This window comes from Plectropomus leopardus, unplaced genomic scaffold (assembly GCF_008729295.1).
Source record: "Plectropomus leopardus isolate mb unplaced genomic scaffold, YSFRI_Pleo_2.0 unplaced_scaffold3546, whole genome shotgun sequence".
NCBI lineage: Eukaryota > Metazoa > Chordata > Actinopteri > Perciformes > Serranidae > Plectropomus > Plectropomus leopardus.
In genome coordinates this window covers 1-13719 of record NW_024638755.1, presented here as the reverse complement: position 1 = coordinate 13719, position 13719 = coordinate 1, and the positions used below count along the sequence as shown (strand labels likewise).

Genomic DNA, 13719 nt, shown 5'->3' with positions numbered 1-13719 from the left:
ATTGCCAAATGAACTGATTGCTTTATTTTTTACATCTTAGACTGCACTGTGAAAAATGTCAATGAAAGGCACATTTTTAAAGAGTTTTAATTCTATAGGAGTGATGCATTTCAGCGTTATTTTGATTGACATTAACCTCCCTGTTAGCGATCATTTCATTTTATCATGGAGATTTTTGTAAAGTGAGGTTTTACTTGAGCTCTGTGAATGACTCATTCTGATGTTTAATAACCAGAATGATCAAGATTTCACTTTGACAATGATTTTGCAGCAGAAATGTGATGAATTGGTGGTGCAGATGCTACAAATATCCACAGCTGTGCGTAATGACGGTAATGTAACACAGACAGTGAAATTTCACTTTTTTGCTGTATTTCACACTGACAGCTGTAATGATTTGTGGAGGGGCACTCGTGTCAACATGCAAAGGGCGTTTCTACTTCCATTTATGACGAACTTTGGGTGTGATGAAATGAGACTCATGCCTGTGCGCCCAGAATCACAATCAGGCATACGCACAGCTTTAGAGATCTGACAAAAAGAAAGCGTTTGCATGTTTCTGCCTCTCTGCGCACACACAGCTCTATGTATCTGGCTCCAAAAACACACCGTAAGAGCTACAAAAGTACACAGAAATAAATAAAACAAGCTCTTATCCCTTTGCAAACACAACCATTATCCATAAATACTCAGGGTTCCCGTTCATCCCTAAAAAGTCTTAAAAGGCACTGAATTCATCCCTAAAAAATGTCTTAAAAAGGCACTGAATTCATTATTTAAAAAAAGGGCCTGAATGGTATTCAAATGTATTAAGTTAATCTTTGACAAAAAGGAGGATTTTGAAATTTGAAATGCATGGTACTTTTAAAAAAGAAACAGGAAAAAATTCATAACATCACCCAAAAAGTCATGTTTTATGTATCAATCAATAAAAGCCCTAAAAAGTCAGAAGTTCCTTCTGGCATGAGCTGTAGGAGCACTGATACTATTTTAAGTACACATATACATGACATTGCTTTTGTATACACACACATGAAAGTCTCAACAAACCTGAGAAAACTGGCTTGCTTTCAAAAACAAGAGAAGAGAACAAAATGAAAAAAAGTACTAGATTATTTAAATAAACAACAAACTTACCTGAAAATAGGTAAAAAAAAAAAATAAATAAAAAAAAAGTTTTAAAAAAGTGCTTAAAAATTGTAAGATTCCTTTAACATTATACAGTTTCCCATGGCTTTTTAAAAATACATTTTCCTTAACTCTTCAAAATAAGTTTTCTGAATCTACTTATTTCTTGCAGTTTGTGGATGATTTCTTATCAAAGTGCTCATTGCCATTTTTTTAAATAAACATGTTTCTGAAAGAAACCTCAGCAATTTGCTCAGGATTCACAGGTTCAGACTGTTGTGAAAGGTGTCTGAAAGCAGCACAGGAAAAGTGATGTTACTCCTGGTTTCAAAGGGTTAATCATGCAGCTATTTTTAGCATGACAGTGACAGTGATGCATAAATCAACACTTTTTTTTTTCTCCTCCAGTCAATTAAAACACACACCAGCAACGTAAACAAGAAAACATGTTAAATATCACTGCACCTTGTTTCCATTCCAGCCGGACGCTCGACTTTACAAGAAAGCCAGTTTGATATTGCAGAGTAAAGTTTCACTGTTTTCCCTCCTTTGTTCTCAAACATTTTGGCCACAGTATCCTGTTTCCCTCCAAACAGGCATCAAAATAAAGGTCTCATAGGATCAAAAAAGGAAATGGGACTATCAAAATAAAGGCTTACAGAAGTGAATGAACTTGTGCTTTAACCTAATGTGATCGAGTCATTTACTTTTTAAAGTCATTTACAACAACTGATTTCAGAGTTCAGTCTGCAGAGTTTTTATGCCTCTGTGCCGGCGAAGCCCGCATGTTTTTGGGTTGTCCGTCCATCTGCCTGTCCATTCTATTTTTGTCCCCATTTATGTCAAGAACACATTTTCTTTGGCTCAAATTTCAACTTGGACATGAAGGTCAAAGGTTAAAGGTTAAGGCCACAATGACCTCTCAAACATTTTTTAATTTTGGCAATAACTCAAGAATTTATACTTAAATTATGACAAAATTTTGCACAAGTGCCTAAAAGGATAAAATGATGAGATTTTATATCCAAAAGGTCAAAGGTCAGTTTCACTGTGCCACTTTTCTGCCATATTATTTCACATCATAAGTGAGGAACAAAAAGGGAGACACATGGTCAGAAACATCTGGTATAAGGTGTCCCACAGCAGTATAACCACCTGGTCCATATAATGCAGGACGAGGCCGACCAGCAGAGAGGGAAGGCTCTGTGAGTCCAGCTTGTGTTCTGGTCTTCACCGTGTCCTTGTCCTGTGAGATGTTTCATAAGAATAACCTGAATAACAATCTAAACTTTAAACAAAAACTATTTGACTTACTTTTCTTCACAGAAATGAATACAGTCTTGACATACAGGCCTTCTGTTTATACTGTATAAAAAACAATACATGCCTGGTTACCCACAGTGAAACTTTAGCGACCTCTAGTGGGGATCAAGATCTCCATGCTGGGGCCCAACCTGTGTGTGCAGAATGGAGCTCCCTCAGTGCAACAGTGTGGCTTATTGGTGGTTTTTATCAGTGTTTTTGGACAGCTATGCAGCTTTATGAAAGTGGGATTTTTTTATGGGAATTATTGATAATAAGAGTATCACCGGACTTATCATTAACCCTTTGAAACCTGGATACAGAGCAGTTTTCTTGTGCTGTGTTCAGATGCCTTCCACAAGCTAGTTGAGCTTTTAAAAACCTTTCAAAAACACATGGAAAATAGGCAATGGCCAAAAAATTGCAACTAAATAGTAAAAGGTGACAACAAAACAACATAAAATTTGTTTTAAAAAAGAAGTGTTGCTGATGAGAAAATAACAACAAAAAAAAGGAAAGTTGTCCAGAGAAACACAAAACACAATATATATATATATATATATGTAAATATATATATATTTTTTGAAATAATATAGACGATAGTGTGGTACAGAACAAACTAAATAAATTATTCACTATTTAAAAAACTGTTTTGTGTTTGTTATCGATGTTTTTCTGTTTTTTGTTTTCACAGGCTCTCAGTTTGACATTTGCAGACGCTTTGAACAGGTTAACCCTTTGTTGAGAGCTGACTTTAGCTACAAAATTTGCCATCGGCAACCATGTTCAATCTAATTTACCGTTGCTTTGGATTGGTATGTATTACAGATCTTTCAGCAAGTTTTTGTAGATTTTGTTGACTCTAAGCAGCTTTATGAAGCAAATTTTTTTATGGGAATTATTGATAATAAGATTATCACTTCAACTTTTCCAGAGAACCCTTTGAAAAGGGCAGCTGGAAAGCAGAGCAGTTTTCTTGTGCTGTGTTCAGATGCCTTCTCAAGCTAGTTTAGGTTTAAAACCTTTCAAAAACACATGGAAAATAGGCAATGGCAAAATTGCAAGTTTGACTATAAAAACAAAAAATCAACATAAAATTTGTTTTGAAAAAAAAAGTGTTATGCAAGAGTGAGAAAACTAACCACAAAAAAGGGAAAGTTGTCAGGAAAAAAAAAAAAAATGCAACTTTTAGTTGATGTTGATTTATTCATATTTATGTTACCAATGCATCTTTATATTATATTTATATATACTTAGTTCCTTCTTCCAATGTTTTTTTATAAACAAACCAATTTTGCTCATTTATATATGAATTGTGTTTCATTTATATTTATATATATGAAATAAATGTTATATCTACATCTTATTATTTAAATTCTGGACAATGATATGAATTTTATTTTTACGATTTCAAAAGAGATTTTTTGTCAATTAAATGACTAAATGTTTCACATTTTAAAATTGTTGGACTTTTTTTTCTTTTTTGTCTTTTAGTTTTTTTTAAAGTTGCATATTATCAGGTCATTTTCATTTCTTTTTATGTTTTAAAATGTTATATGTAAAATACATGTTTATTTTTAAATTTGTTTGCTCATGTCTGTCATTTTCTTGCTTGTTATTTACTTTTTCATGTGTATTTTGCATTCTATGAATTTTTCCAATTTTGTGTACATGTTCAAAGGTTCAACATGAATACCCGTCTACTTTATATGGCTTGCTGAAATCTTTGAAACTTTTTCATGTGTACTTAGAGGCCAAAAGTTGCAGTATGTCACTGTTGGTTAGCGGGTGCCATGTTTAAAAAAGGCTCATGGATGCATTCTATTATGGAACAGATGGAACAAAACAGTAGAATCTTGAGAAATTCTGAACGGAACATCTTCTAATAGGACTTCAGAGTCACAGGCTCTCAGTTTGACATTTGCAGACGCTTTGAACAGGTTAACCCTTTGTTGAGAGAGCTGACTTTAGCTACAAAACCATCGGCAACCATGTTCAATCTACCTTGCTGTGGACGACAGGTATGTATTACAGATCTTTCAGCAAGTTTTTGTAGATTCTGTTGTCTCTGAAGTCAGCTATGAAGCAAATCTTTTTTGACAACTTGCACTGAAATATATTTTACTTCAACTTTTACAGAGAAATCAAAAGGCAGCTGAGAAAGCTGAGAAGGTTGTGGAGAGCAGAAGACCTCGCTCTGTCTCTAGTGTAAGGTAAGAAAAGTTACCTTTGAAGACGTTAACTTGATAACTAGACAAATAGAAAGAGCTGCATAGTTTGATGCAGTTTAAAGTGGTGTTTTGTGATATTTTGATCAAATCAGTTATATGAAGGAGTTAAAAAATAGGCTATCAAGAGTAACTAAACTCTCCACGCTGCCAGTTAAATAGACACACCTGCATTAAAGCAACATTATGCAACTTTTAGTTGACTGTTGAGTTTCATTCACATGTTGATGTTACCAAATGCATCTTTATTTTCTTTTAACCAGTTCACTTAGTTCCTTCTTCCAAATGTTTTTTTTTTAAACAAACCAAGCCATTTTGCTCAGATTTCATAGCATGAATTGTGTTTCATTATACTTTATAAATGAAATAAATGTTATATCTACATCTTATTATTTAAATGGTCTGGACAAAGATATGAATCATTTATAGTTTACGATGATTCAAAAGAGATTTTTTGCTCAATAAATGACTTAATTGTTGAATCAGTTGCTGACATTGTTGGACTTGTTTTTGTGTCAGTTGACTATTTAGTTGACTAAAAGTTGACATTGCTAACATGTTGTATTTACAATAAAGAATGATTCATCTCTTTGAACAATCTCTGCTAATGAATTGTGTTTGTGTCTCTCTCACCAGAGTCTCAGAGACGCTCCTGCCGCCAAGCCCTCTGTGGAGGATCGTCCTGGGAGGACTCCTTGGCGGGACAGACTGTTCGGCCGACTTTTGGTATGTTGCACAGGAAGTGCCAAGGCTTCACATGAACCCATTTTCAATCTTTTGTAGGATTCATATTTAGGCTCTGGGAACAAAATATACTCAACATGGTTTATTCTGATGATTTTTTTAGAAGACAAAAAGACGTCCAGAGGAACCTGCGATCCAACATGATCCAGCCACCACAACAACAGCAGGACATGTCAAAGCAGACAAGAAGCGCTGCTGGATATGCAGAGCCTTTGACCGCTGCAAAGTAAGTCTCACACACACACACACACACACACACACACACACACACACACACACACACACACACACACACACACACACTTTTTGACTGGACTTGTACATTACAGAGAAAAACATGGAATACTGAACCTTGAGAGTTTGTTTTTCCGCTAACAGAGAAAACATCGAGTGTGGCTCCAGCTGCAGGCGAGACTCCTCATGCTCCAGATGAGGTCACTGAGAGGTGGTGGCGTTCATCCCTGAGGAAGAGGACGAAGAGCCCAGAAGGAGGTGGAGGAGAAACAGAAGAAGAAGACGAGTGTCCCGTGGTCCAGCCTGTGTGAGCCGTCCACATACCACGAGGGACACGTCCTCCAACAGGTACGTCCACCCAATCACACGCTCTAACTTCTTATTCAAAAGCACAACAACAATAAGAGAGGGGGCGAGGATCCATGCTCAGAACTGTTTCTGGTACCAACTGAAATTTGGTCTCAGCCATTTCTAAAGCTGTCACTGGATGTCTGATTAGATTTGTAATGTTTCTTTACTCTTAATGGACGGGTTCAGAACTTTTTCTCCGTGCCTTTTTCTTCGTTTGTGTTTCTAGCAGCTGCTGGCTTCAGTCGTCTTGGTTGGGTTAGAGAGCTGAGTTTAGTGCAATTTTATATGCAAATTTGACTGATGAAAGAAAAAAGTGAATAAATGCACGTTTCCACCCACTACAGTTATACAAATATTAGTCGTAGGGCTAACGATGATTATCGATTACTCTGCAAATTTATTATTTCAATTTGTCAGTTCATCGTTTGGGTCTATAAAATATACAAGAAATTGTAAAGAAATGCTCGTGTGACCTCTTCATGGTAGGTAATATCTTTGAAGGTTTTTTAAGGATCTGTGGGAACCCTGTTTTATGCGTGGCCTACTTTCTCATCTCTTCAGTGGACGCTTGAGTCACATCAGCTCTGTTGATAGATCCACGATGCTTACTTCAGTTGAAAATGTCTGTCATGTTTGTTGACCGTGTGTTTGTGTGTCTTTCTTTCTGTAGAACCAGAACTCGTCAGGTCCACTTCAGTGATGTAGATGATGTCCCGCAGATCATCAGCACTCGGAGGCCGGCAGTTCAGCAGAAATGGTTTGGGTGAGTAAATCTGCCAAAAAACACAAGAAACACAGTTTTCTGTCAAACACTTCATCCTGGAAGAACATCTTTGCTGCTTTTTCAACAAATCATAGAAACTGATATTGAAAAAGTCTCTAATGTTAAAAGGAAAGAGAAAAAGAGCTCCAGTTTGTCCGTGTTCGTGATGCTCGTGTGTGCTGAGATGAGTTCTGTTTGTGTGTCAGGTTTCCAAATCCATCCCAGATTTGCTACATGAACTCCAGCCTCCAGAGTCTCATCACGCTGGCGCAGTTCACCACAGACGTTCGCTGCTGGGAGGAGCTGTGGCAATTGGTGCCTGAAGCTAAACTATTTAGGTACAGCACACACCACACACACACACACACACACACACACACACAGACTCTATCCTAATGACCAAAGTGAAATAACAGTGGAAACTTACCTCTGATTTCTTCTCCACCCTCTGCAGAAGCTTCATGAACATCGTGCTGTGTCACCGCTCCGTAAACGTTGACCAGAAGCTCACGGCCCTCTACAGCCTCAAGTGGCTCGTCTCAATCCGGGCTCCTGAGTTTGAGGATTTCTGCCAGAAAGTGAGTCATCCAGTCTGATTGTTGTTGTTGTTCTCTCCTCCTGATAGTTTGCTCTCTGTGCTTCAAACTCTCTGTGTGTGTCTCTGTGTGTTCAGGATGCTCACGAGTTCCTGACGACTCTTCTGGCTCAGATGAGCAGAGAGTCCCTGCTGCTGCAGGAGGTCGCTGCCAGCGTGGGATGGAGCTACAGGTGCCCCGTGGAGAGACACTTTGGGTTCAGGATGCAGACCACCTGGACCTGCAAGAGGTAAGACAACAGAGAGAAACACAGGATACACAGCAGGAGACAAATGCCAACACACTTTCAGTCTCTGCGTGTATCACTTTCACACTTTACATCCAGGCCAACAGCAGTTTACTGCCTGTTCACCGTGACTCTAAATCCCTCTGCTGCGTGGTACGGCACGGATCAAACTCAACTCAACTCCTTTTTTTGGCTTTCTTTAGTAGATAAAAGTTGTGTGGATAGTACAACTTTGTCGAGGTTTCAAGTTAGCTGAGCCGTTACTAGAAGACAGTTAAAACGCTGCAGACGCTGATTGGTCAAAGGGAATCAGCACTGACACAGGACCGCCTGCATCAACGCGCTGCTTTTAAATAGCTGAGCTACTGCTTTGGCGATTAGCTGAGAATCCCCCCTCCACTGAGAGGATGTTATCAGCATTAGAAACATCGAAATGGAGAAAAGGACCTGTGCTAAAAGAGAGTTGAGTTGAGTTGAACCATGCAGTGCAAATGAGGCCTGAGCTGCATGCAGTTACATTGGGACACACAGTCAGGTAAAGTGCTGGGCAGTAGATGTAGAGCACTATAGAGGACAAGATTGTGGACGCAGCCTGACTGTTTATCTTTGAGCTACTGAAACAGTCCTGAAATTTGTTTAATAACCTCACGTTTTGAAAAATGAACGTATAGCCTGCACTGTCTTGATTAAGGAATCCATCTGTTCGACTCTGTGCCTTTGTCATCACCTCTGTAATTTTTTGTGTCCTGTCCCCCTTAATGAGCAGCTGTGGAGCTTCTTCTGCACACGAGGAGAACTTCACCAACCTGTCTCTCAACCTGGAGCCTGGAAGCTCAGTCCAGGAGATGATCCAGGACTACCTGAAGGTAAGATCCACCTGTCCTCTTCCAGTGACATCATCACAGCAACACACACACACACACACACACACACACACACACACACACACACACACACACACACACACACACACACACACACACACACACACACACACACACACACACACACACACACACACACACACACAGTCCTTGTTAGTTCATGTATATCTGACAGCATGTTGTCTCTGTGCTGTTTCAGGAGTCAGAGTTGGATTTCAGGTGCGACTGCGGCGCCAACTCGTCCAGCCAGCAGTCAGCCTTCGTCACGCTGCCCAAGTAAGTGACAATAGTTAGAGTTGATTAAATACTAGATAATTGAGATTAACTGTGAAATGTTTGAGAAAATTATTAAGAATGAACACCATCGATCTTGTGCAACCTGCTCACACGTTTTCTTCTTTTCACTTCCTGTCCACAGAGTGCTGATGCTGCATTTGAAGCGGTTCACCTTCACGCCGCGGCTGGGGCTGCAGAAGCTGAGAGACCAGGTCGACCTCTTCAGGGAGCTGATGGTGGTCTCAGAGCAGGTAAGAAATAACTCGTCTGAGATCAACTACAAAGGAAACATCTGGTCTGTGTGAACTGGTGTTTGTGTGTGTGTGTGTGTGTGTGTGTGTGTGTGTGTAGCTAACTCTTGTTCCCTGTGTTCCCTCTCAGGGTGACGGCTGGTACAGTCTGGTGAGCATCATCAGCCATCTCGGCTCCGGAGCGCACGCAGGTAAGACATCTTTTCTTTTCCTGAGAAAGGAGACATTAAATGTTTCATGTTGCTGTTAAATCACTGTTGTATATCTGATCTTAGTCTATGTTTTATAACCTCTACTTGTTAAGACATCTGATGTAACGCTGATTTGTCTCCCGTTAGGACACTACATCAGTGAAGGTCTGCATCCAGATGTGGATTTGGATGACCCCGCTGACCGCTGGCTGACCTTCAACGACTCAGAGGTCACACGCACCACCGGGTCCTCGGTCTGCCAGCAGCGTCAGCGTGACGCCTACATCCTTTTCTACCAGCGACGGATGGTAAGAGGACACCGTCACATCCTGGAGTCACACGGACTCTGACAGTTAGTCCAGCGACTCTGTACTGACTCCAAGTGTTCTGTGTGTTCTCAGATGTAGAGCAGTGGAGGAGGCCACGTGGAGGCGTGATGATCCCGCCCAGTGATCTGGGCTCAGGTAGGTATGTCTGTTCTCTCTCTGTGTTTCCGCAGGCCGTGAAGGCGAGGATGGACGTTCCGTGATGGACCACCGGATGGTGAAGGACGACCAGCGGCCCACCAGAGGAGCAGCAGCGTGAAGCAGCAGGAGTTTCCCCCCAGCCCTCAGGAGGAGGGGTTGCTCTCAGAGAGCCTGGTTCCTCCCGAGGTTTCTTCCTGTGACAGGAAGTTGTTCCTCGCCGCCGTCGCCGTCCAATCAAGACCAGACCCAATCAGAACTCGTCTCCAACACAATTCGGACTACATTGGCAATGAATTGGACTCATAATCATTTTTATCATCATGATTGGAGATGAGTTGGTCTGTAACAAATTGGCTTGCTCTCTGGGAAAAACTAACTTCAAATAAATAAATAAAAAAATAACTCAAAAATTAAGAATCATTTTTCTGTGTTTAACTTGTTCTCTGTCATTTTAAATCTTGGTTCAACAGTGATTTTCCTGAATGTCTCCACAACAACAACATTCTCTGTGTTATGGTGAAATAACTTACAGGAGAGTGAAAATGCGGGTTCACATCCTGCGTCTCATGTTGGTTTAGATACACAAACACTCAAGATTCAGAGCTTTTGTTTGTCATTCAAAGTAGGTTGACTTTATTCATAAATCATCCACAGACAAGCTGTGAAAACTAGTAAATAATTAATATTTTTAGTGATTTACTTTAGCATACATTGACTTTCAATTAAAAAGGGCACAGAAACATGTACACAGATTGTAATATAATTCCCTACATGTTTCTGCTGTATTTGTGTGTATTAATCATCAAACAGTATTTTTGCAGCCTTGAAGTGATCCATAATATATTAAGTGATCATCACCACAGATTTGTAGTTTTATAGGTTCCTGTGCAATTTCAATCTTTGTACTTTGTTTTACTTCACAAAAGGATAAGTCAGGTTTATAGCTGGGTTTGTGCTTAAAAACATATACAATGCATGTGGGGTAAGGATATTTTAAAGTGCTAAATGCAGATAAATGCATGGTAATGCAACAACAGACCTCTAATTAAAGGTTCAAAAGAAGACATAAGTCATAAAATAGTTTCAGATGGTATTGTTGTCACATAGGTAAATAACCGTAGAAAAGGTTATTGTGTTGAGTTATAATATATCCTATGGTTTCACACACAGTCATAAAAAAAACACATTGCAGGCCTGTATGCTGCTCCAAAAATATTGAGTGCAATACAAAAAAAGGATAATATTAGTGGATTGTATCACTTCTTTTATTATCATTTGACCGAGTGGTACTTATATATCACACATAAAGTTTCAAAAGTGCAGTTCCCATAATGTGTTGGGGGATTAACAGGACGCAGAATTTTGCCATAATTTAACTTATGCTAGCCTCAAAATTTAACTTGTTTTTGTTTACAGTCTGGTGAAATGGCACCATTAGAAGTTCCTCAGTTTGCAATGTAAACATGGAATTACAGACAGTGTGCCAGCTACAATGCTGACCATGTGGGTAAAAGGCCAATCAGCAGGCAAAAGTACAGAAACTAAGTACAGGCAAGTACAGTTCAAATTAAAGATTGCTTTCAGTCCTGGAGAGACAACATGGTCGTCAGAGGAGTTATCATCAGAGGCTAAAATCTTCATCAGAGGCACCCAAAGGCTTTGCCCGTCACCAGTGGAGGGATCTTTGGAGGGACCTTGGAACATTTACTGTCCAATGTGTCTCTCTATGAGAGCACCAACACAGCTTCTACAGTGACCAAGGGGGTCCATGTGAGCATCCAGCATGGTGTCCATGCTCCTTCTAGTCTGTGGTTCAACTATCCACCAGTTACACAAGCTGACATCAAGAAACTACTGCTAGCTGATGCTGGAGCTGCCGACCTTTCCTCCTTTGTCATTAATCCTTAGGAGCTGATGTGGCTTTACTTATTTATTTATTCATTTTGTAAAATTGGTCTTAAAAGTAGTAAATCCCAGGACCTGTAACTTCCGATTTCTCTATGGAAGACAGTAAAGTTATTGATGACATCATGGAGAGTTTGACGATTGAAATTCATTTTATGAAATTTAAGAGTATATTCTTGAGTTGCATATATACAGAGCACCTGGTTCTTCCATTGAGACATTCATTAGTACTGTTGTTGATGTTCTGGGAAAAGAAATAAATGACATAGATATGGTAATTATTAAAAAGTCAGTCAGACCTCTGACCTATATATGTCATCTGTCTTTTCAAAAGGGAATTTTTCTAATAATATGAAACTAGCAAAGGTAATTCAGTATTCAGGGGACAAGCACCACATGGACAATTATAGACCAGTATCCCTTCTTCCTCAGTTTTCCAAAATGTTAGAAATATTATTTGTAGAACAATAAAGATTCGTTTGTCAGTAAAAATAAATTATAAAGTGAAAATCAGTCCAGATTTAGAGAAAACAGAACTACTTCTGATGCAGTAATGCAGATGGTTGAAGAAGTAAAAATAAATTATAAAGTGCAATGGCTAATGAAAATGATGAATGTTGAAAATGATGTTTGGTATTTATGTGGACTTACAGAAGGCTTTTGATACTGTAGATCACAGCCGATTAATGATGAAGCTGGAGAAGTATGGGATACGTGGTACAGCTTATTCTTGGCTACGAAGTTACTTACACAGCAGACAGAGTGTGTACAAATAAAAGTTATCATGTCAGGATTTAAGGAGATCACCTGTGGAGTACCCCAAGGATCTGTGATTGGTCCAAAACTGTTTACACGTTATATTATTGATATTTGCAATGTTACAGATCTGTTAAAATTTGTAATTTTTGCAGATGACACAAATTTAGTTTGTTCCGGTTAAAATTTAAAGGAACTTTTGAATACTGTGGAAAGGGAGCTGGAAATCCTCAAAACTTGGTTTGATGTAAACAAATTGTCTCTGAATATAAATAAAACTAAATTCGTGGGTTTTGGAAATCAAAAAGAAATTACTGGCGATATTGAATTAAAAATCTGTGATACTAATATTGAAAGAGTTTATGAAACAAAATTTCTTGACGTTGTGATTGATCATAAATTATCATGGAAACAACATTTTGATTATATTAGAGGGAAAATCTCTAAATCAGCAGGAATCTTTATAATTATTATTATTATGCTCACACAAATCCACCATTTCTAAATTCTCATGTTATGAAATTTTATGATTTGTTTTTTATTGTAAAATAATGCAAATAATGTTCAAAGCAACAACAATGTCACTCCCAGACTCTGAGCAAAAGTTCTTTTTGATACGGGAGAGAGCAAATATGATCTGAGAGGTGTTTATAGGTTTACTGTACAAAAAGCTAAAAAGGGATTTAAAAGGAGGTGCATCTCTTTTATTGGGGTCAAATTCTGGAATTATGCGAGTATAAGTTTAAAAATGTGTAATTCACTTTTGGTTTTCAAAAGAATGGTTTGTAAAGCAACTTTTGAAGGGTACAAACATGAATACATTTTTATTTATTTATTTTTTTTTTTTTTACATTTTGAAAGGTAGCTTAAATCGATGAGCATGTAGGTTCGGCATATATAAGCATTTTGCTGCTGCCTAAACCTGTTCAGTCTCTGCATCATACACAGACTGTTTTTGTTTATACTGATGATACTGATGATACTGATGATACGTATACGTAAGTATTTACTTAAAGTTCAACTGTGTAATAATAAATGGAGCAACATTACAAGGCACCATCTTTTATTATCTTTTCGTGGGCACAACACTTTTTCATTCTGCTAATTTAATTTCTCTGATCGTGATTACGATTTGATTCCCTGATAAGTTGTATGTAGATTTGTGTGTGTATAGAGAGATAGGTATATCATTATCTGATTATCACGTAAATATTAAAACTGACAGCACTGCTGTCGTTATACTGTTGATATAGCTCGTGCTCATGAACGAGTGCTGTTCGCTTCGAGCACTCGGGTCATCTGTGTGAGCGAGGCAGTGAGTCAGAGTCAGTGCTCGGGTACTCGGCTGCACTCGGCCGCGTTCGGCTGTTGTTAATCACTTCTACGCATGCTCTATGGGCCAGTAGATCTGGGTATT

General features: G+C 38.7%; 1 protein-coding gene across 1 annotated transcript; it reads left to right on the top strand.

Moving 5' to 3' along the window:
- The first annotated feature begins 7211 nt into the window (after positions 1–7211).
- Positions 7212–9620, top strand: LOC121938838 (ubiquitin carboxyl-terminal hydrolase 37-like). The gene is made up of 8 exons (XM_042481993.1): positions 7212–7328; positions 7424–7575; positions 8339–8438; positions 8656–8732; positions 8875–8983; positions 9114–9174; positions 9322–9482; positions 9576–9620. Exons 1-8 carry the CDS (start codon positions 7212–7214, stop codon positions 9579–9581), a joined length of 783 nt encoding a protein of 260 aa, XP_042337927.1. The 3' UTR covers positions 9582–9620.
- Positions 9621–13719: the final 4099 nt, after the last annotated feature.